Source organism: Onychomys torridus, chromosome 6, assembly GCF_903995425.1.
Source record: "Onychomys torridus chromosome 6, mOncTor1.1, whole genome shotgun sequence".
Taxonomy (NCBI): domain Eukaryota; kingdom Metazoa; phylum Chordata; class Mammalia; order Rodentia; family Cricetidae; genus Onychomys; species Onychomys torridus.
Window position 1 is genome coordinate 73,023,643 of NC_050448.1, and position 24,258 is coordinate 73,047,900.

At 46.2% G+C, this 24,258-nt stretch overlaps 1 protein-coding gene across 1 annotated transcript; it reads left to right on the top strand.

Annotated features, from left to right (window-relative positions):
• On the top strand, window positions 1-23,677 carry Hmgcs2 (3-hydroxy-3-methylglutaryl-CoA synthase 2). The gene is made up of 10 exons (XM_036190593.1): window positions 1-304; window positions 10,458-10,912; window positions 15,924-16,049; window positions 16,554-16,718; window positions 17,008-17,173; window positions 17,647-17,817; window positions 19,733-19,839; window positions 20,237-20,362; window positions 20,946-21,061; window positions 22,784-23,677. The coding sequence occupies exons 1-9, from the start codon at window positions 201-203 to the stop codon at window positions 21,050-21,052; spliced, it is 1,527 nt and encodes a 508-aa protein (XP_036046486.1). The 5' UTR covers window positions 1-200; the 3' UTR covers window positions 21,053-21,061; window positions 22,784-23,677.
• Window positions 23,678-24,258: the final 581 nt, after the last annotated feature.

Below are 24,258 nucleotides of genomic sequence, written 5' to 3' on the forward strand. Positions count from 1 at the left end.
GTTGGAGATGGTATTTTCCTTGGGCTTGCTCGAGTTCTAAGACCTTTGGCCCAGTTTTTCCGAAGCAGGCAGAGGCCTCGATAAGCTAAGGCGGGGCTTCCTGAGGCTGGAGTCCTACAGACTTATAAAGCCCGACCCACGACCGCTGGGCATCTCTCCCTGGGCCCGAGGACTGCCGGCTTTCTGCTGATACCCTAGAGATGCAGCGGCTTTTGGCTCCAGCAAGGAGGGTCCTGCAAGTAAAGAGAGTGGTGCAGGAAGCCTCACTCACCCCTGCTCACCCGCTCTCGGCAGCCCAACAGAGGTGAGTCACCTGCTCTGAGGGGCTATGGGGGGGCACTCTCAGACAAGCCCCACACGACCAGTAGAGAGCAGGCAGAGGACCTGCTGGAGCACTCACTAGAATCCCAGGCAAAAGCTGGCCAGGATCACACTCAGCCATAAACACACAAATTAACTTCAAAGGGTCTCTGTTGCCTCCTTTCCAGCGCCTGTCAGCTGTTGGCTAGAAATGCCTAAGCTTAGTCTCTGATGCACGCCGTTTAGGAAAAACAGCATCCTTTCCTCTCCCAGCTACAGGAGGCAGCAGAACTTAGGATCCTGCAGCTGCAACGTCAACTCAACAGCTCGCTTTAGCTCAGTGCAGCAAGACCTAGAATGGACCGAAAAGAGGAAGCTGTGTTCCACCATGCTTCAGCTTTAAGAGATAAAATATAGAAGTTGTGTGTGTGTGTGTGTGTGTGTGTGTGTGTGTGTGTGTGTGTGTCAGTACACGTGCTTGTGCAAGAAGAACACACATGCTTCATTTCTTTGTAAACACCCTTTAGTCTGGTCCAAGTGCTTGTGGTTGCCCAGAGCTAATGGGATACAGCTGTGCTTCGTGCTTTGGGCTCCCAGCTCGCTACCCGTCCAGATCATAGTCCCAGGGTGTCCTTTCCACTTATCCTCACAAATACCGAATATTTAGGAAAACACTTTGCTCTCCCATCCTCCCTTGCCTGCTCTCCAGGGAGCCTGGTGTAGGTATGCGGGGGAAGGGACAGTGCCCTTTACCTATCTTTTCTTCATGACCCCACCATCACCTCCTCTCTCCCACCCCTGGCAAGACCGCTGCATTTCAATTGAATATTTCAGCTCAGAATCTAGCTTGTTTGTGCATTTGTGAGGAAATGGTGGACATGGTTTACTAATTTCAGGGCTGAACAGGGGTGACCATTCCCAGGTCGTCCCTCTGCCCCAACTCCTTTTATTGAGACAAGTTCTCTCTATGTACCCTTGGCTGACCTAGAATTCACTATGTAGACCTGGCTGGCCTTGAACTCATAAAGATACATTTGCCTGTGCCTCCAGAGCACTGGGATTATAGCCTGGCACAAGCTTTCCCTAAGCAACAGTGGGCCACTACCCAAGCTTCCATGCTCATCAGCATTAAATCCACCCCAGAATAACCACCATTCCAGCATCCACTCCCCTGATCTGATATTAAACATCTGGCTCTCAGTGTTTCTCAGGTATAATCTTCCTGCTCCCCTGCACACCATCGTCTGTGAAGTTTCTCTAGCCTGCTCACGCACCCCCACTGTGGCTCCGGCCCCTTCACCCTCTTCAGTCCTTCATTGTCAGAAAACCACTCACCTGTCAGTCAAGATTGACTTTAGGGGCTGATGAGGTGGCTCATCACGTAAAGGTTCTTGGTGCCAAATCTGAGGCCTTAAGTTCAATCCCCAGAATGTTCAGGCTAGAAGAAAAGAGCAGACTCCTAGAATCTGTCTTCTGATGGCGTGGCACATGTGTGCCCCCAACATTTAAACAATGTAAACCAAGAAAGCAAGGCTGACCTCAAATTTAGCCTCTCCCATGAAGCTCTCCTTATTTCCTTTGCCCAGAGACTCTGCTTCCCTTGCCCTACACGGCTTTGCCCACATCCCTTCCACGAGCCTCATCCCTCTCCGGTCTTGGCAGTTGGACTGTAGGCATGCTCATCTCCTTCCTCACAGCAGTTAAGGATTTTGAAAGCCCTGCCCTCGTCCCTGTACGACTCCTTCACACAACAGCACCCTTCTCCACATGGCGCCGAGCATGGGATTGTTAGCGGTAAGCCCACTGGGAAGCAGGCAGGCTGGAGTGAATTAGAGCTTGGTGCAGATTCCTAAGCTAGGCAGCAAGAACAAGCTACTTTAAATCATGCAGTGATCATCCCTTGGGGGAAAGCACAGGATGAGAAGGGGATCCTTAACCAAAGCCTAGGTGCTTCTGGAAGCCGTTGTGCGGTACTTTTATCTCCAAGGCTCTGAAATCCACATCCAGAAAAATCTCTACCAAGAAATAAGGCGAGTTCCTGGCTCTCTGAACTCCCTGGACCTTTTCTTTTCTATATGAGAAATGATAGAGGCAATCAGCCCAGATGAAAGAGAGAGAGAGAGAGAGACAGAGAGACAGAGAGAGAGACAGAGAGAGACAGAGAGAGACAGAGAGAGAGACAGAGAGACACACAGAGAGACACACAGAGAGAGAGACACACACACACACACAGAGAGAGAGAGAGAGAGAGAGAGAGAGAGAGAGAGAGAGACAGAGACAGAGACAGAGACAGAGACAGAGACAGACAGAGAAACTGCTGGGGACGCAGCCACGCTGGCAGCTCCCAACACTGGCTAACCATTAGCTCTTGGTCCTGGGGACGCTCCCCATAAATATTTGAAAGTTCAAACTCCAGTTATTTGGAAGGCACCAAATAAATAAGTTAGCTCCCACCCTCTCCTGTCAGAGGCCGATGAGACTACCTCTGCTTTGGTGTCTTGTGACCATAGGATGCTCTTTTGTCTCATGGGGGTTCTTGAAAGTGACTCTTCTAGTGGGAGAATTTGGGGGGCCCAGAGGTGCAGGTAGGGAGAAGCACTCAATATGAGCCAGAGCCTTTGTGGTACAGAGAAAGCTTTGTAAGCCAGGTGCCCAAGGCAACAAGTAGACAGTATTTCTAAAGCAAGAAATGCTGGGGAATTACATCACTGTTGTTTACAGCAAAGAAGGGCACTGGCTTTGGATGCTGGTCCCCTGTAGGAGGAAGGCTTGCAGCTGGGAAGGGAAACTGCACACTTTCTCTGGTCTCCATTTAGAATTGTGCTTTTGGTTCTCTGTGCTCCCACGGGTTGGCCTGCTCCACTACACAAGGAGCCATAAAATGCCTGCCACTGTGTGGGCACAAAGGATGTCAGTCTGTCTTATTCTATGGTGAGTCAGCTCTGCATGGGAGTGTCTGATAAATATTGAAAAGTCCCAATCAGAAGAAAGCAGACTGAATGGAAGATAGTGAAAAACTTCCTTTAGAAGCAGGAAAGTGACCTGGGTGGATTGGCGCACATTTGCAATCTCAGCACTTTGGAGGTGGAGGCAGGAAGATCATGAGTTCAAGGCCAACTTCAGCCACATAGACTTTGTCTCAAAACAAAGCCAACCCAGCAACAAGTGGGGAAAGGACCTGTTTGTTTCCGTGTGGTAAAAAGAGAGGAGAGAGGAAGCTGTCGAGAGGTGAACTGTGAAGATGAGTGGAGGGTTCTAGATCATTCCCTCTGAGGGCTTACAGCATCTGTGGAAATAAACATCAGGACGATGACAGCTCAAAGAGACGCAGACAGTAAGAGGGCTGGCCTACAGAGAGGGTTCGCACTGTTCTGGAGGTAGTGAGGTGCACTCAATTTCTAATAGACACACAACAACTGCCCATACTTAGGGGATCGGTGTGACATTTAAGCCTCGCACACGCATGCACACACACACACACACACACACACACACACACATAGACACACACACAGGCACACACTCATAGTCATGCAATGACCACTTCAGGACAATTGGCTTATTTATCGTTACAGACTTTTACCATCTCTTTGTGTTGCGAGCATTCAAAAATCTTCCCTACGTGCTGCTTTGAAATATAATTAATTGTTGTCAATCAATGATCCTGCAGTATCATAGGGCATTGAAAGTTACTTCTGGGGCTGGAGAGATGAGGTTCAGTGGTTAAGAGCACTGGCTGCTCTTCCAGAGGGCTTGGATTCAATTCCCAGCACCCACATGGCGGCTCACAACTGTCTGTAACCCCAGTTCTGGGAATTTGGACACCCTCATTCACCCACATACATGCAGGCAAAACACCAATGCACATGAAATAAAAATAAATAAATCATGTATAAAAAAAACTTCTGGCTGAGAATGTGGTTTGGTGTGTTTGCCTCCAATGTCCTCCATTTACATCCCAGCATCATAGAATAAAATAAAACAAAAATCAAAACTTATTTCTCCCATGCAGCTGTACCCCTACACACAGCAGGCATGCCCTCTCCATCTGTCTTTTCCCTTACCCTGTCCAAGGCTCTTGTACCACTATTCCAGTCTCTCCTGCTTTGAGATCAATGTCTTAGCTGCCACCTGTGAACAAGGACACACAATCTTTGACTTTCTGTGCCTAACGTGTGTCCCATCCACGTCGCTGCAGTGACAGAATTTAATCTTCAAGGCTAAATAGTATTCCAGCATGCACACATGTCACGGTTGTCTACACATTCATCTGTCAGTGGGCAGCACAAAGGATTCTCTAGTGTGGTTATTGGCTGGAGTGCTGCAGTAAGTGTGCAAGTGTCCATTATATGTGAACATGCAAGATGTCTGTTCAGTTCAGTTCCTTTGGGTATGCACCCAGTATTGAGAGTCAGGTACCATATGGTAGTTCTGGTTTGGGTTTTGGTGGTACAACTGGATGGTTTCCATGTGGCTGTATCAATTCACACTCCCATCATCTCTGTATAAAAGGTTTTTCTTTTTTAAAAAAGATTTATTTATTTATTATGTATACAGTGTTCTGTTTGTGTGTACACCTGCAGACCAGAAGAAGGCATCAGATCTCATTATAGATGGTTTTGAGCCACCATGTGGTGGCTGGGAATTGAACTCCCGACCTCTGGAAGAGCAGTCAGTGCTCTTAACCTCTGAGCAGCCCAAAAGGTTTTTCTTTAAAAAAAAAAAATGGTGTGTGAGTGTGAGCACATGTGTGAAGGTGTGGGTGCCACCATGCACATGTGGAGATCAGAGAACAACTCACAAGAGTCTTTGCTTTTGCCATGTGGGTTACTGAGATTGAACACAGGTCTGTCCTTAGGGGAAAAGCACCTTTTCCCCCTGAGCCATCTTGGAAGTTTCCTTTCTCTGCAGCTTTGCTGCATTGGTATTTATTTACTTCTAAAGCCTTCCTAACTGCGGTGAAGCTCCATCTTGGATCCTTGCTCTGCATCTCCTTGCTGATGTGATGTTTAGTGTGTCTGTACCTGTTCTCTATTTGTACATCCTCTCTTGAAAAATGCTTATTCAGGTGTTGGCCTCTTTAAAAACAGAAATATTTGAATTTTTACTGTCGAGTTGTTTCAGCCCCTGATATACTCTGAGAGTTGCACCCTTTGAATAAACAGATTGCAAGTATTTTCTCCCACAGGGGGCTGTCTCTTTATTCTTACATCATTCCTGTTCAGAAGTATTTTCTGTTTTAAATAATCATATTTGCCTTGCTTTGGCGGGAGGAGTTCTTAAAAAAGTATTTGAAGGGCTAATGGCTTGGCAGGTAAAGCTGATACGTCTGATGACCTGAGTTCACTTCCCAAAATTCGCGTCGTGGAAGGAGAGGACTGATACCACAGTTACCCTTTGATGTCCACACGTATGCTCTCACACTCTTGCCCCCCCCACATAAATCAATAAATAGGTAAATATAAACGCAGGGAAGCGGAGGTGGAGCATCATGAACTTGAAGTTGGCCCAAGCAACCTGGTGGTTCCAGTCCAAGCTACATAGTGACATCATGTCTCCAACAAATCAAATCAAAACAAGACTTTGCCAACATCAACGTGTCCCCTACATTTCCTTCTCATAGATTCATGTTTTTAAGTCCTGATTCTGTACATTTTTTCCATACTTTCACTGTTGGTTTATGTGTGTCTTCAGTTTATTGTAGAGAGTGTGTCAATGGGACTTGGTTACAGTTCATTCAGCCAATCTGTATCTTTTAGCTGGGGGATTGAAGTGTCTTTCTATTACATATTTTCCTGGTCATTCGTGGGACCTGTGCTCCTTCCTTTTCTTACTCATCGCTGTGGTTTAATGGCTTTCTGTTCTGACGGGTTTCTCCTTTTCCTCTTTGTGTGTATGCTCTACTATTGAGTTCCGCATTTCCAGGTGTCTTCAGAGTACAATAATCTTCTGTCAGCCCAGCACAAAATTCCATAAGCATCCTTTTAGAAGTAATTTGTTAGTGATGAATTCCCTGCTTTTTCTTATCTTGGAAAGACTTTATTCTCCTTCATCTCTGAAGGATAGCTTTGCTGGTTGTAACATTCTTGGTTGGCAATTCTTTTTTTTTTTTTTTTTAAGATTTATTTATTTATTTATTATGTATACAGCATGTGTCCCTGCAGGCCAGAAGAGGGCACCAGATCTCATTACAGGTGGTTGTGAGCCACCATGTGGTTGCTGGGAATTGAACTCAGGACCTCTGGAAGAGCAGTCAGTGCTCTTAACCACTGAGACATTTCTCCAGCCCTTGGTTGGCAATTCTTTTCCTTCAGAACTTTGAATGTATCACCCCATTCTCTACTGTCCTGCATGGTTTCTGCTGAGCAATCTGCTGTGTGTCTAGTGAACATTTCCTTATGTATAACTTAACTTATTTCTTTTGTTGTTTTTGGAATTTCTATCTCAGGCTTTTCTGTTTATTTATTTACTCTGGGTGTACACACGTATATGTGTGTGTGTGTATATATATATATATATGGTTGTGCCTGTGCTACAGTCTGTGGATGGAGGTCAGGGGACAGTCCGAAGAAGTTCTTTCTCTCCTCCCACTATAGAGATCCTAGGTAGTGAATTAAGGTCACTGGGTTGACAGCAAGTATCCCTGCTTGCTGAGCCATCTTTCTAGCCCATCTTGTACTTTCGACAGGCTGGAATGTGTCCAGAGCGGGTCTTTGTTGGTTGAATCTGTTAGAATTTGTTGAGCTTCCTGCACGTAGCTATCTGTATCATTCCCAAGGATTCTAAAGTTTTGAGCAGTTGTTCTGTTGTGTGTTTTCTGTGTCCTTCCTCTTCTGTTCTTCTGAAACACTCATAATGCAAATAACTCAGTTGTGCTTTGCTTAAGGCCCATAGGCTTCCTTCACACATTTTCAGTTCTTCTTTATTTTTTTTACATTGGATTATTTTAAAAAGCATGTCTTCTTTATGCCCAGAAGCTATCTCTTCTGCCTACTCAATTGTATTTTCTGACAGTTGTTATGTTCTTCAGCTCCAAGAATTTTGTTTTTTTTCTTCTAGGATCTCTACCTCTTTGCTCAATTTCATTCACATCATCTGTTATTTCCTGGTTTCACTGAATTGTCTGCTTGCATTCTTTTATAACCTCAAACACTTTTCTTTAAAGTTATTATTTTGAATTCTGTTTCAGACAGTTCACTGATTTCCATTCCTTTGGTGATCTGTGCGTGCGTGCATGCGTGTGCGTGTGCGTGTGTGTGTGTGCGTGTGTGTGTGTGTGTGGTGTCTGTTGCTAGAGTATTCCTTTGGAGGTGTCATATTACCTTGTTTTTCACATGTTTAGTGACCCTACATTGATTTGTGCATTCCAAAGAGGTCAGTTTCTCTCTCTCAAGTTTATAGACTGGCTTTCACAGTCCAAGTCTTTCTTCTGATGGTGTGTCACACAGTACTGATTAGATAGACTGTGTTGGATTGGTACTCTAGTGTAGACCTTCTATAGACTCTCCCGCTATTGTCGATGTTGGTGATGTATGTCTTAGTTTGTGGGATTGCATACAAATTTTCATGCGTCTTTTTTAGGTAAGGCAAGATTGCTAGTAGTTCTGGGTACAGTGCTTTGAGGGTGGAGAGTGCCTACCAATTTCTACAGATGATATGGGAACAGGGTCACCCCATGGGTCTAGGTAGGAATGGCACAGCATTCTCATCAGTAGAGCAGGATGATATCAGTGCCTGAAGCTTTCACGGGGCTGAGCTATGAGCAAACATAGATGTGGTATCTACAAGTGATAGAGAGTCATGGATGACATTGTGGGCTCAGAACAGGCTGCTAATCTGCCTCTCAGAGACTCAGTGGGGTGATCTTCTGAGGTAGGTATATCAACTAATTCTTGAGGGCTGCAGAAGGATGTCTAGGGCCACTTAAGTCTCGGGGATGGCTTCTGTGGACTAAGCTACTCAGGAATAGATGCCTTTGTGAGTGAGCCAGACAGGTATGACTGCTTACTATTTGCTTTCCTTGTGTTTCTTGGGCAGTAGAAAATGGGCCTTTGTAGACCAAGTTGTTCAACATAGGCTGCCCAGGAGCTTTCCAGGGGTGTGGGGAGGTAAGCAGAGACACCTGTATATTTCATAGAAGTGGATTGGCTAAGCTGATAGAAGCAGTTATCTGGCTGCATCATAAATCCTAAGGTGGGCAGAATCCCAAGATGGGCCTGTGGAGCAAGAGTCAAATGGGAAGGGCATAACATTAGGTTAGGCACTTTTTTAGAGTAATTTGGTAGTGTACCAAACAGGTTACCCAAACCTGGCTCTGGAACTGCAAGGGCTGTGGACTCTCCAATAGCAAGCAGCATGGTGTGAGAGAGGACTACTGGTTACCTTTTCTCTGCTAAGCAAAGCTCCTCTTAATTAAGAGTTGATCTTGAGAGATAGGAGGGTAGATGCTAGTCTCTTCTTTCTGAGGTCATCCTGTGTTTCCATGGTTCAGCAATATTTTTTTCCACATATCACTTTATTCCAGCACCCCATGCAAACATGCTGGTGAAATAGTGTTGTTTTCCTTATACATAGGGAAGGACATCAGATATGGCCATTGGTCATCTTCCTGACAGCACCTTCTTAGTAGAAATAGTAATTTATTTAGCTTGTTTTAAGCTGTGCCTACTGTAACCTCTAGGGTCATCACTAAAAAGCAGATGGGGAAAAGGGATATGGCCTAATAAATACTTTTTAACTGGTAAATATTTACTTAATTGAAAATAATTTAACAAATAGGAAATAAAGGATGAGAGAATATACAAGGAAATAAAATCAAATAGATAATAGACTTCATCCCAGCTATATTAGTAATTATAATAAATATAAATGGATTAAATACTCCAACTAAAACACCACTGTTGTCAGGCTTATTGAAAAAAATTTCAAAGACCCTCCTATATGAAATTTATAAAAAAATAATTGTTGCCAGATGTGATAGTATGCACCTGCTGTCTCAGTCACTGGTCTACTGCTGTAAAGAGACACCATGGCCACAGCAACTCTTATAAAAGAAAGCATTTAATTGTCATGGCAGGGAGCATATTAGTACACAGGCAGACATGGTGCTGGTGCAGTCGCTGAGCGTTCTATATCTGAATCCACAGGTATCAGGAAGAGAAAGAAACTCTGGGACTGGCTTGGGCTTTTGAAACCTCAAAGGCTATCCCAAGTTACACACTTCCTCTAACAAGGCCACACCTCCTAATCCCTCTCAAGTAGTACCATTCCCTAATGACCAAGCATGCAAATACATGAGCCTATTGAGGCCATTCTTATTCAAACCACCACCCCTGCAATTCTAGTACTTAGGAGGTGGAGTCAGGAGAATCCAAAATTCAAAGCTAGCCTGCCTAGGATAAAATGAGAGATCTTGACTCACAAAACCAAAATCCAAAACAACAACAAAAGATACACATGTAAACAAAACAAAACAAGCTCTCAGAAGTTAAAATAATAAATGGAGAAACGATGTAAAGGCTTTGATATTAGTTACTTTTCCTATTGCTGTGACAGGATATCCTAACACAAGCAACATAAGGGACAAAGCATTTATTTTGGTTCCCAGTTCTAGGGTTCATTTTACCATGGTGGGGAGGTCACAGTGACAGGAGCTTGAGACAGTCAGGAGTCAGAGGACACTGAGCAGTTATGCTCAGCTAGCTTCTTCCTCTGTATATAACCAAGGACCAAACCCAGGGAAAAGTGTCCCACTCCTCTAGGGTGGGCCTTCCCATCTCAATTAAACCAATCAAGATAATCCCTCATAGGCATGCCCATAAGCTAACCTAATCTCAAAGATCCCTCACAGATATGTCTGGAGGCTTTTCTCCTAGGCAATTCCATATCCTAACAACTTGATCATCAACACTAACATTACACTCGAGAGTCTGGACAGACTGCCATTCAAAGAGTGGTCACAGTACTGGTGTGGCTATGCTATTAGGAAAACTAGACTTTAAGGCCAGTAAAACTCAACAGATAAAGCTACTACATTTTCACTCACTTGATAACACAGCTTCAAAACATACTAAAACATGAATGAAATGATTATTGTTTTTTGAGGCAACTGCCTAAAGACCATTAGTGGATTTATGACTGATATTTTTTAACCACAGGTTTTTCACAATCCCCCCTGCTCCCCTGGCCAAAACAGACACTTGGCCCAAAGATGTGGGCATCCTTGCCCTGGAGGTCTACTTTCCAGCCCAGTATGTGGACCAAACTGACCTGGAGAAGTTCAACAACGTGGAAGCAGGGAAGTATACAGTGGGCTTGGGCCAGACCCGCATGGGCTTCTGTTCGGTCCAGGAAGACATCAACTCCCTGTGTCTGACAGTGGTGCAGAGGCTGATGGAGCGCACAAAGCTGCCATGGGATGCTGTGGGCCGCCTGGAAGTGGGCACCGAGACCATCATTGACAAGTCCAAGGCTGTCAAAACAGTGCTCATGGAACTCTTCCAGGAGTCAGGCAACACTGACATCGAGGGCATCGACACCACCAACGCCTGCTATGGCGGCACGGCCTCCCTCTTCAATGCTGCCAACTGGATGGAGTCTAGCTACTGGGATGGTATGTGTTTCTAGGATGTTACAGAAGCATGATTCTTAGAGTAGAGACTGAATCCTACGTTCCTCTTCTCAACTCTCCGGAGGGCTTTACAGTGGGAAAGGAAAGGCAATTTGTTCATACAGCATTCACCCAATAAAAATAGTGGGAATAGCAGGTAGATGGGGATGGCTTTGTGCAGTTGATCACGTGATGTGTTTATATAGCCTTTCATTTATCCTGTGCAATATCAACACTTTTAGAGTAGTTCTTCTATTTCAGTTAACCTAAACGAGGAGATCCCTCACGACCCGCCCAGAGGTTGTCATGGTTGTTGTAAATCTCATCAAGGTGACAAGTGAGATTATGTGCCACACTGACTGCAGAGGCCAAAATCCAAACCAACATCCAACACATTTCTCCATGCTTAGTTCTCTTTATTGCCTCCTAAGTCTCCAAAACAAAGATATCTGTACACAATTTCTATGGTAAGGGGTGGATGCTGGTCAAAAGGGGCTAAGAGATGCACAGGAGGGACAGTGAACGGAGGATCTTTCTCCTTCTCTGGAGCCTGCTTACGAAAGGTGGGCTTTTGTTTAACACATTCACATTGCTTTGTAGCTTACTTACATCCTTCCCCAGAGTTACATTGGCAGGATACTGCCTGTCAAGAGGACAAGGAAAAGTCCAAGAGAAAGAGTCTAAGATGAGAGTTAGGTATCCAAGGCCTCTCAGTCACTTAGTGTTCTGTTGCTGTGAAGAGACACCACGGCCACAGTAACTCTCCTAAAAGAAAGCATTTAACTGATCCTGGCTTACAGTTTCAGAGCTTTTAGCCCTTTGCCATCATGTCAGGAAGTTTGGCAGCAAGCAGACAGACATGGTGCTGGAGAAGTAGCTGAGAGTTCTACATCCAGATCTGTAGGCAGAAGGAAGAAAGAGACATTGGGCTTGGCTTGAGTTTTTGAAACCTCAAAGCCCACCCCAAAGACACACCTCCTCCAAAAAGGCCACACCTCCTAACCCTTTCAAATAGTGCCACTCCCTGGTGACTAAGCTTGCAGGCACACTAGCCTATGGGGGCCACTTTCATTCAAACCAACACATTAACTTCCTGGAGCTTCCAAGTTCTTGTTTACCTTCCTGCTTTTGGGGGCTGATGAAAGGATTGAATAAAGTAATGAGAGGGAGTGTGAGGGTCCTTGGCTGTCTCTGTATTTACTGAGTTTGAAACTAGGCTGAAAAGCATTGAAAACTGTAGTGAATGCTAATTACAAAATTACCTTAAGGTTCTAATGTTGCCGTGGGTCCTGGGAATGTATAATCCAACGTTCTTTCCTTTAAGTGAAGAGACAAGGGCTGCAGAAAGGGTTCAACGGTTCAAGTGCTTCCAGTGCAAGCGTCAGGACTGGAGTTCGGATCCCAGATTCCAAGTCAAGGCTGGGTGGGCATGCACATGCACACAACCAAAAAGAAGCCTGGCAGTGGCTGCTCACGCCTTTAACCCCAGCACTCAGGAGGCAGAGGCAGGCAGATCTGTGAGTTCAAGGCCAGCCTGGTCTACAGAGAGTTCCAGGACAGCCAGGGCTGCTTCACAGAGAAACCCTGTCTCAAAAAACAAAAACCAAAACCAAAAACAAACAAAAAACAAAACCCCCAAACAAACAAATGAAGAACGAAAAGAAAAGACTAAATGATATAAACTGGGGCGGGGAGGGAAAGACAACCCATCGGAGAAAGGTGCTTGCTGCCAAGCCTGGTGATCTGAGTTGGGTCCCCAGACCTCACGAGGTGGAAGGAGAGGACTCTAACAAGCTGTCCTCTTGTCTCCTTTCCACTTGACTTTTATAAATGAAGGAAAATGGATTTTTGAAAAATGTTATCATAAAAAAGTTGGAATTAAAAAGGCACACACTGAAATTAAGCAGACTCAGAGGCTAGTCAACTCAGTGAACTTTTCTGTAGTTAGAATAGCCACTCAGAACAGACACTGTAGATTCTATACTTTCACCCTTGAATGTATTTTATGCACGTATCCACCACCCAAACTAGAAACTCCATGACAGAGTTCGAACTAAAAGCAGAATTAGCTTCATAACTCAGGGCCATGACCTGCATCCAGTCTTCCCCGTCCCTTCACACTTAGCCATTCTTCTCTTTTCTGCTCGTTGTTATTACCTACATGCACGTTTGTTTGCATATATACAAATATTGACTGCATTCCACATCTGAGGGAAAACATGGGGTTTTTTCCTATCTTTCTGAGATTGTGTGACCTCACTTAATATTATACATGTTAAGTCCATCCATTTTTCTGCAAACTTTGTGATTTTGTTTTTCCTCAAAGCTGCATAATATTTTATGTATAAAATTTTCATTATCCCACTCAGCTATTGATTCCAATTTTCACTGTATTGAATAAAGCAGCAATAACATGGGTACAAATATCTCTGTGGTAGGGTGCAGAGATTTCTGGGTATATGGCCAGGAGTGGAGTAGCTAGGTAATATGGGAGTTCTATCTTCTTTTTTGGAGAAATCTCCAAACTTATTTCCATGGCAGCTGTATTAATTTGAATCCCACCAACACTCTCTCTCCATGACCTCTCCAGCATTTGTTGACAGATTTATTGAAGATGGCCATTATGACTGGGGTGCTAAGGTGGCATCTCAATGTCATTTTATCTCACACTTGCCTGATGGCTAGGAATATTGGACACTTCTAAAATAATTATTGGCCACACATGCTTCTTTTTTATGTTTTTGAAAAGTGTCTATTGAGTTCATTCACTTGTTTGTTGACGGGGGTTTGATTTCCTTGGTATTTAATTTCTGCAATTCTTGGTAAATTCTTGATATTGACCTACTGTCTGAAGCATAGCTGGTAAAGATTTTCTTCTAGGTTATGTGAATATTTTAGGTCATTTTTCTCTGAAACAGCTTGTCTTTTTTTTTTAATGAAACTTTTGTAATGAAGGAAAATACCTTTTTGTTGGTCATAAGTATTGTAAATACTCTTCAGTTTATCTTTTGGTTTTGTCTCTACCTGGAGGTTTGGTTTTTACAGCTAAATTTAAAGGTCTTTTTCGAAATGACTTCTAAGTACTTTTCTATAGTTTCTGAAATTTTCATATTGAGAGTGAAAAAATAAATATATACAGAAAATGTTGTTTTATTCTCCATTAACACACATGTACAGCATGATGGGGACCCCACTACTTTTTTCTTGGGGTTTTTATAATTACTAAGAGGAGGCCCTTGGACTTCAGTGAATGTGAGTTAGAGTCTTGATCCTCAAAGCTTTATCTTACTATTTAATGTTTTAAGCTCTTTGAGCCTTAACTCCTTCCTTCTGTAAGGAGGGGATCACTGGAGTGTGACTCAGTAGGAGAGAGCTTGCCTAGCATGCTCAAGGACTAGGTTCAATCTGCAGTGCTGCTGAAACACAAGGGTCTTACCGTTATCTACTCTATGTACCCATGGCTAAGGATTCAGTCGAACAGGGGTTGAATTTCAAAGTCTGTTTCTAGTTCTCAACCTTCCCAATGCTGCTACTGTTATGAATCATCATGTAAATATCTGTGTTTTCCAATGGTCTTAGGCAACCCCCGTGAAAGAATCATTCATTCACAAAGGGGGCAAGACCCACAGGTTACAAACCACTGCATTAGCTGAATACTCCAGGTAAATTTCTCTGGAGGCAGCGTCTTCAGCCATGAATGTTGGTATAGCTACCTACCCCCCACCCCCATGTCTTGTCCTATGGGCTAGCAGGCATATGAACATGTGGGTGCTGTAGGTTAATTGGTACAAACCTAAACTGTCTCCACAAGTACCAATTGACAAAGTTTTAAGTGAATTTAGAAATGGCATTCTGGCCAGAAGGCACAAGCTTGTCCTCAGCCACTTGCTGATGCAGGAGGATCTTGAATTGGAGGCCAACCTGGGCTATGTAATGAGACCATAAAAACACCGAAAACAGGTATGGGGATGGTTCAGCAATTACAAGCACTTGTTCTTGCAGAGGACCTGGGTTCAGTTCCCAGTACCCACATGATGGCTCCCAACCACCTCTAATTCCAGTTCCAGAGTATTCAACCTCGTCTTCTGACCTCTGTGGGGACCAGGCACACACACGGTTCAGACACATGCATGCAGGCAAAACACTTATACACACAGACTTAAAATAAATAAATCTAAAAAATAATGCTTAAACCCTAAAAGTGGAAACAGAAAATTTTGAAAAAATAAATAATCCTGGGGGCCAGCAATACGGCTCAGTGGGTAAAGGTGCTTGCCACCAAGCCCGATGACCTGAGGTCCTTCACCAGAACCCGGGTAGTAGAGACCTGACTCCCACAAGTCGCTCTCTGACTTCCATACGTGTTGCACTGTCTTGTGTTCATGCAAACATATATTCACTTAAAAAATTACATTAAAAGGCCAGGAGGTGGTGGCTCACACCTTTAATCACAGCACTTGGGAGGCAGAGGCAGGCAGATCTTTGTGAATTCCAGGCCAGCCTGGGCTACAAAGTTAGTGCCAGGACTGTTACACACAGAAACCCTGTCTTAAAAAACCAATTAAAAAAAAAAAAAATCACATAAAAAAATTTTAAATGGCCGGGTGGTGGCGGCACATGCCTTTATTCCCAGCACTCAGGAGGCAGAGGCAGGTGGATCTTTGTGAGTTCGAGGCCAGCCTGGTCTACGGAGAGATCCAGGAAAGGCGCAAAGCTACACAGAGAAACCCTGTCTCAAAAAAACCAAAACAAAACAAAAAAATTAAATGTAATTTATACATATGATTCTGAGTGAGCGAATATTCCATAGCTGAACACTGAGCATTGAATTTATATTTCAAATATAAATGGATCGTGGGTTTCATTAGCGTTTATGAGTGCACTATTTTATTTTGTTTTATTTTTGGTCCGGTTCCATCTGTTTCCAGTATATAAACTTGTGCTCGGCACACAGCAAACCCTATCTCTACTACTCTAGATTGGGCAGTGATGTCATAACCCTCTGTCTTTGCAGGTCGCTATGCTCTGGTGGTCTGTGGTGATATTGCCGTCTACCCAAGTGGTAACGCCCGGCCCACAGGTGGCGCTGGGGCTGTGGCAATGCTGATTGGGCCCAAGGCCCCTTTAGTCCTGGAGCAAGGTTTGTAACAGACCGTCCCAAGAGGCTGCGTGCGGTAGAGTCACATCATAGATCCTAATCCTCAACTGTCATACACAGGACTCATGGCTGGGGCACGGTGGTGCTCACTTCTGAAAATCCGGCCCGGAGAGTAGCTGCTTAGGGGGAAGAGAGAAGCCGGGCACCGTGGTTTCATTGTGGGCTAGGATAACAGTGCACGGAGTGGGTCTGGCAGATGAGGGTTCGGAGCCTTAGGGAACCACAGTGAGAGAAGAGATCCAGACATGAAGTGAGGCTTGGAGAACGCTGGCTTCTAGTCTCGTTTTCAAGGGGCCCACAAAGGTGTGGAGAGAGAAATCGAAATCCTTTCTCTAAAACTCCCTTTGACGAAGCCAGTGTTGACTAGGCGCTGACTTGGGCATGTCGGCAGAACGAAGCCAGCCTCTTTTCACACGGCCCCTCCCATCCTGTCTGCTTGAGGTGGCTCCTGTGAGGCAGTCCTTGACACCTTCTGTGCCTTTCCAGGGCTGAGGGGAACCCACATGGAGAATGCATATGACTTCTACAAACCCAACTTGGCCTCCGAGTACCCGCTGGTGGATGGGAAGCTCTCCATCCAGTGTTACCTGCGGGCCTTGGATCGGTGCTACGCAGCCTACCGCAAGAAAATCCAGAATCAGTGGAAGCAAGGTATGGGGCTGGGGGGCCGGGGCAGAAAGCGGGAGCTCTGCTCACGTGGCCAAGAGTCTTCCCTTTATTTTCCCCTGTAGGGATACTTAGTAATGCCTGTGGAACCAGTGAGGGAATGTGTAGTGGAATGAATGAGAGAGCCTTACCTGAGTGGGCTGGAGTAGGAACCACCTCTCCAGGAAGCTTATCTTTCCCGGCAGCTGAGCCGCTTGGCATCATTCCATCTGGGAGAGTGGATCTCAGCAGCTCCTTGTCACACCACCTCTAGCACTCACACTTTCTTTTCTAGCTGGAAACAACCAGCCTTTCACCCTCGATGATGTGCAATACATGATCTTCCACACACCCTTTTGCAAGATGGTCCAGAAATCCTTGGCTCGGCTGATGCTCAGTGACTTCCTGTTATCCAGCAGTGACACACAGAACAATTTATACAAGGGCCTGGAGGCCTTCAGGTGGGTCTTCGTTAAGTGGAGGCTTAGGCTTGCAGAGGGTGAGCCAGGAGAAGGCTCCCTCACACCTCAGATGTAGATTTCCCCCCATGGGAAGCAGATGGCAAGCCCCCAGCATGGCAGAAAGGATGCTAAGCCCTTCTTTCAATAGAGGGGAGGGGAGGGGCAGGTCTGCATGGGCTCTCGGTGGATTAGGTGAGGAAAGGAAGGGAAAGATTAAGAATGAAAGCTAAGCAGGGTATGTGGTAAGGTTTGATTTCTAGTTTTCTCATGGACTGTGGAAATGTGGATAGATGAGACAACAAAGTGTGTGTGTAAACGCTACCTCCCTCAGATGACAGGAATGCTCCTTTGAGCTCTTCCGACGATGTTTAAGTATTGCAGTGAAAACCATGCACCCAGAGATCTCTCTCCTGCCGTGTTCCCACCTCCTTTTCTTGACCCCTCTCATGTGAGCATCTTGCTCTGCCTCACAGGGGTCTAAAGCTGGAAGAAACCTACACCAACAAGGATTTAGATAAGGCTCTTTTGAAGGCCTCTCTGGACATGTTCAACAAGAAGACCAAGGCCTCCCTTTACCTCTCCACCAACAATGGGAACATGTACACCTCGTCCCTGTATGGGTGCTTGGCCTCACTTCTCTCTCAGTGAGTACTGCCTCTCACCCACCTGCTGCTCCCCATTCATGAGCTGATGGGCCCACCAACTTTGGCTCCTTTTCCCACTTAAACCTTTGATTTGTGGAGAGGTAAACGTTTGCGATAGAGGGGGAGAGAAAGGATGGATAGAAAGGTTACAACTTGCTCCAGAGGTGGTTGGGGGGCGGGTTTCCTAGCTGTGTTGAACTTCTCCAGTGTGAAGATGTATACTGGGGAATGTGTAAGAACTACCCAGGCAGTAAGAAAATAGAATCTGTGGACATTTTATCTCATCTATTTAAAAATCTCTGTACTAATAGAGGATGGTGGATTGGAGGCTCGCTTTAGATCTCACAACTGGGTTCAAGCCTATTTACCACTTACCTTGAAAAATAACTCCCCAGCCTGTCTGAGCCATACTTTCCTCATCTGTAAAATAGCTATGTAACAATGCCTGCTTTCTACAGTTTGTTTCTATTCTTTGGTAATTTCATATAGTATATAATGTATTTAGATTATGCACCCTCCATCACCCACTGCAAATCCTCTTGAACCACCATCTAGCTACCTCTTTATTTTATTTTATTTTATTTTATTTTATTTATCTATAACCCACTGAGTCCAGTCAGTGCTTCCTATATCACACGGGTATAAGACATCCACTGGAGTATAAGCGCTTCACCACGGGCCACAGCCCTGAAGAAAACTGACTCCCCTCCCTCAGCAGCCATCCACTACCAACAGCTCCTCATAAGCCGTTTCTCTACCCATGCAGGAGTTTGATTGTTGACCTTATGCAGGCAACCAGAGTTACTGGGAGTTCAGGAGCGCAAAGGCCTGACATGTCCAGCAGACACTATTTTGCACCAACCCGACTTCTGGATCTTACAATCTTTCTTCTTCCTCTTCTGTGATGATGCCTGAGGGGTGTGTGTGTGTGTGTGTGTGTGTGTGTGTGTGTGTGTGATGTAGATGTATTCTCATCAGCACAATAGTGACACAGTGTAATTGGAGTAACCAACAACTTTCTAATTGGATTTAAGGTCAGCTCCATAGGAAGGAACTAATGCCTGGTATTGTAAACCTGTGCAGGAACCCACCCTGGGTAGGTCATAGGCCCTAGAGGAGAACATACTGTTACTTTGCTAAATAGACACAGTATCCAACTGCCTTCTAAATGCCTATCCTTAGACTCATGGATTAGTACAGCTCTCACCTCGATCAGAGAGGCTTCTTTTTACATGAACAGTGATCAATACAGAGATTTACTACTGGTCACAGTACAGAGGATCATCGACTATGGAGTGTTTTCCACATTTTTAAGGATAATTGCCTAAAAAAAAAATAAGATACTCAGAAAGTGCTCAAATGCTAACTATTACTTTTACTGATTTTTCTGTTTTGTGATGTTTATAAGTAAATACAGCATATTATATAGAAAAGATACTTAGAGGTGAACTCGATCAAAAATTACTCCTGGGGGATGCTCAGAAAGCTGAGTCATAGGAATGCATGCTGGCAAATGCCTGTAATCCCAGAACTGCGGAGACCTAGGTAGAGGGACTGCAGAATTTAAGGCCAGCCGGGGCTACATAGGTACACCACACACACACATTCACGCACACACGCTGGATTGTGGCAGTTAAGCCGAAATCCCTGAGGGTGAGTCACTGGTCTCATCGGGCCACACCTGGAAGCATCTGCCCTCACAGTTCTCCCTCACATTTCCGGCTGTGGCCGCTCTCCTTTTAGCAAAGCTTCTTCTGGTTCCACATCTGGATTCTACCAAAGGCCCCTCTTGGTGCAGAGTGCACAGAGCACATTTCTAGTTGCATAAAGTGGGCAGGGGTGAGACCGGACTGACACATTGAAGCTTTGTATGAAAGGCAAAGCACAATGCTGATGTGGCTTTCCCCACTTGCAGTCACTCTGCCCAAGAACTGGCTGGCTCCAGGATTGGTGCCTTCTCCTATGGATCAGGCTTAGCAGCGAGTTTCTTTTCATTTCGAGTGTCCAAGGATGCTTCTCCAGGTGAGTCTCATCTTGCAGCAGGAACTCCTGAAACAGGGCCAGCTGGTGAACAGAGCCACTCTGTGGTTCACCATGGCTGAGGTTGCTGTCTTGACAGAGTTGCATTGTGATTAAGAACAAAGAAAACTCCTGCGTAAGGTTATACGTGGGAGCACTTCTTGGACTGTAGCAAAAGTAGGTGCAAACAAACCTGTTAGCCAAGGCAAGAGGTAATGGCGATTTGGCTTGGCTGTCTAAAGAGAAGTCGATGGACCTGAGACATCCAATATCATGTTGATTGTGGTATGGCTACTATGGTCAAGATCAGACATCTATGATCCATGTCACAGATCCTGGCTGCCTATTAGCGCCAGAGACAACAACAGGAAGCTTTAACAATCTTGCTTTTGCTTCCCAGGTTCCGCTCTGGAGAACCTGGTTTCTAGTGTGTCCGATCTGCCCAAACGTCTAGACTCTCGGAGACGCATGTCCCCTGAGGAATTCACAGACATAATGAACCAACGAGAACAATTCTACCACAAGGGTAAGGCATGGGGCAGGAAGAGAGAAGAAAGCAATTCACCCCAGATTCCATGTCAGTACCTGGGAAGCGGGGGTTCATCACACATCTGGGATGTAACGGGCCAGGGTCACATTTTTTTCTGAGATATGATTGAGAGACGTGCTTATGAGGCAAGAACTTGAGCAACCTAGCCATCTTCACAGACCCTCTTTCATGGCCATGCAGACCTCAAGTACCAGACCCAAGATGGCAGCTTCTCTGCTCTTCTTCTATATGGTCCTATCTTCTATGTAGTGTATTAAAGGTGATTTCCAGCCCCTGGCAGCACAGTCAGGGGGCTTCACTGGAGTCTGTGGGTACTCCTATTACTGTGTTCTCCCCTGCACATCTATGTCACTTTTTAAAAATTGATTTATGTATACAATGTTCTGCCAGAAGAGGGCACCAGATCTCATTACAGATGGTTGTGAACCACCATGTGGTTGCTGGGAATTGAACTCAGGACCTCTGGAAGAGCAGCCAGTGCTCTTAACCTCTGAGCCATCTCTCCAGCCCATCCTATGGCACTCTTTATAAGAACTGTCTCTTTTTCTCTGTCCCCCAGTGAACTACTCACCACCTGGTGACACAGGCAACCTCTTCCCAGGTACTTGGTACCTGGAACGAGTGGATGAGATGCATCGCCGCAAGTATGCCCGGTGCCCCGTCTAAAGGAGGCCAGTGAGTGTGGCGGGGTTGGCCGCGCCAAGGCCTCTGGGTAACAGATGCAGTTCTGAGCCTGGACTCACGTCAGAGAAGGCCATAGCTTAGGGGATGGTCAGGGGGAGTTATAAGCTGTGAGCTCCAGAACGTGGGTGGGAGGGGCCTCCGTCTTGGAAATCTGGACTGTGGAAGTCAGACCTCTTTGAGTCTTCACGTCTCCTAGAAGCTTGAGAGATAACTCAATCAGAGTCCGCAGGAGGAGCAGACAGCAGCTGGAACAGTGAGATGGGTGACAGATCAGTAGCTGGACTGGGAGGCAGTTCCTAAGGGAGCGGGGTGGTCTGACTTCCTTGGCTGGGCGGAGCTTGCTGGGGTAGGGCGGCGGTGGCGGCGGCGGCGGCAGGGTGGGGGCAGTGGGGGGGTGGGAGAGTGGGGGGGGGGGGGGTGGCAGTGGCAATGTGACGATTTTCAGGTTGCAGGATTCCTCCTGGGGAGAAACAGTGAAGCTTGGGGGATCATCGAGGACGAGTGTGGGGAGAGGAGAGAGTTGAGAAGAGAGCTGGGGGAGAGGAGAAATGGAAGGGTTCCTTATGGCATTTCTGGAGGAAAATCGAGGGTTCGGAACTGCAAGCTTGTGATTCACGAGTGTAGATGTCTGCTGTGGTGCGTCGGCCCAACACACAAGCAGTATGCAAGCGCAAGATGCGATTTCTCTTCCCGCCCCCAAATCTCAGCGGATTGATTTCCCATGCCAATGAGGAAGGAGAAAAAGGTGTAACTGAGGAAGGGCAAGGAACAGGAGAAGGAAAGATGTCCTCAGACACAGGAGAGGCACAGGCAGAGCACAGGTCAGGGCACTAACCACAGCCCCCAACCCATGGAACAGTCAGAGCTATCGGGCCCCCTCTGTGAGGCCGCTCAAATGCTGGAGCCAAGATGTCAGGGGTGAGGCAAAGCAGTTGACGGGCCAAGGATGCAGGATGAGTGTGAGACAGTCCAGGTCAGTAAACAGGCTCACAAGACTTCCGTCCTAGCAGGAAACTTGCTTGAAGTATGGTTCTGAGGGGTAGGCCAGTGGCAAGGACGGGGCTGTTAAATCCATAGAGCCAGATGAGTCACGAGATGCAGAGAAATAATGGGCTGGACATGATGCCTCACACCTGTCATCACAGCGCTTAGGAAGCTGAGGCAGGAGAATCACATCTGAGGCCAGCCTGGGTTACACAGTGAGTTCCAGGCAAGCCAGGAGTACAGAGTGAGACCTTGTCTTAACAAATCAAAACCAAATGAATAAAAAAGGACAAGGGTGGAGTTTCTGAAAGACGATTTCCAGCCCCAGCCCTTTCCTTCCTAATAGCCCGGACAGTGCCATGCCACAAAGAAGGAACGGGGCTCCTGAGCTATTCGCACTGAATCAAGAACACCGAGGCTGGGCTGACACGGAGAGTTTAGGTTGATGGAGCAGTCCTCGGGGCCACTGTTCCAGCCAACCCCCCCCCCCATCTCTCATCATCAGCAGAGCATGTGACAGGGACCTGCCTGGCCCCCAGTTTTGGTTTCTGTAGAACTAGTTAATAGTCTCCCTAGGCATGGTGGCTCAGAGATGGGAAGGCAGCAAGGGTACCGGGATCTCATAGAACAGGGAGCTTATATGCATAGCTACGTCTCTGGCAAGGGGCACGACCTGGGGGCTAGGGAGCCAGGGTGAGGGGTGACCGAATCTGTTTCTCCTCTCTACAGATCCATGCAACAGTTCCTGGGGAACGAACCTGAACAGAGCTGCTGCCCAGTGTCTGCTTAAAATTCCACCCACAGCTGTAAATAATGAATAGACGCGGTAGCCCCAGAGGTGAAGGGCCGCCACCCTCAGTGGGTCCTTCGTGAGTATCCCCGCCACAGGCTCATGCAGCTGAGGACCAGAGCTCCCCTGTGAAGAGGAAGATGGAAGGAAGGAGGATCACTGATGCCCCAGTGGAAGCAGATCAGATGTCTTCTCACACATCCAGACAGACCCACCATTTGTTACAGCTTATGATCAGACTTCTCTGCTGATACGTTTTATGCTCATTTCTTCAAGTTTCCTAAGAATTTCTAAATTTTGTATCTTGTTCTAAAATAATATATGGCAATTAAAATGAGAGAAGAAATGATGTATATTATCTAGAAGTCAAGACCTACTCAGAGTGCGGGCCACTCAGCTCATGACCTTAACCCTTCCATTCAGTCTAATTCTCCATAATTCTGCCCAATTCTGCCAAGTACTGTGGCAGATACAAGGCAAACAAAGTGACCCGGAGGTTCCCCCTGCTCACTTCTGTATCCTACAGACACCCTATCCAGGCAGGCCCAGCAGGTGCTTGGTAAATCAACCCCCCTTAGCACGTGTGGCCAGTGTTACCTAGACCAAACATAAAAACAAAACCCATAAGGTTGGCCAGGCATGGTCATGCACATCTGAAGTCTCAGCACTTGGGAGGCTGAGGAAGGGTGAGTTCAAGGCTAGCTTGGGTTATGTGGGGAGATCTTATCAGAACAAAAGGATGAGGCAGAGGTAGAATACTCTCTGCCTTGGGGAAAGAGAATGTGGCTTTTCCAGGGTCCTCATAAGGCAGCAGCAGTGGTTTAGGGATGGGAGCACAGAGTACAGGAGGGGAAGAAGTGGGGTGGGGGAAGAGAGGGGTTGGAAGGGCAAGGGGTTGTAGTCCTTCATCTTATTTTAGAAAAAGTTTTGAGGAGAGGTTCTGTAGAGGGAAGCCAGCAGGCTGGGGAGCCTCGGGGACACAAAAGAAACGAGGTGAAGACCATGCCACTCTGCCACCAATAAACCCAGGCAAGGCCCAGACTGAGCAGTTAATCCAGCACCAGCCTACCCCAGCTCAGCCCCTCCTCAGCATGCAGCATGAGGCCCCCAGCCAGAAGCTCCTGCAGGACCACGCTCCCTTCTTAGATCGCTGCAGTGACATTTGTCTGCAGGGAAGAGAAGCCAATGGCCACCTGGTTCAAGACACAGAACCCATGAAGAGCTCTCTGCAGGGTCTTGGTGACCAGGAAACCCCCTTCCCTTTGTCCCATTGCTGGTCCCTGTCTACCTCTACCAGGGGTCATATGGGTACAACTGATCTCGAAGTGACAGTGTAGGGCCGGGAAGATGGCTCAGTAAGATTTAAGGCACCTGCTGGCAATCCTGATGACCCGAGTTCCATCCCTGGGACTCA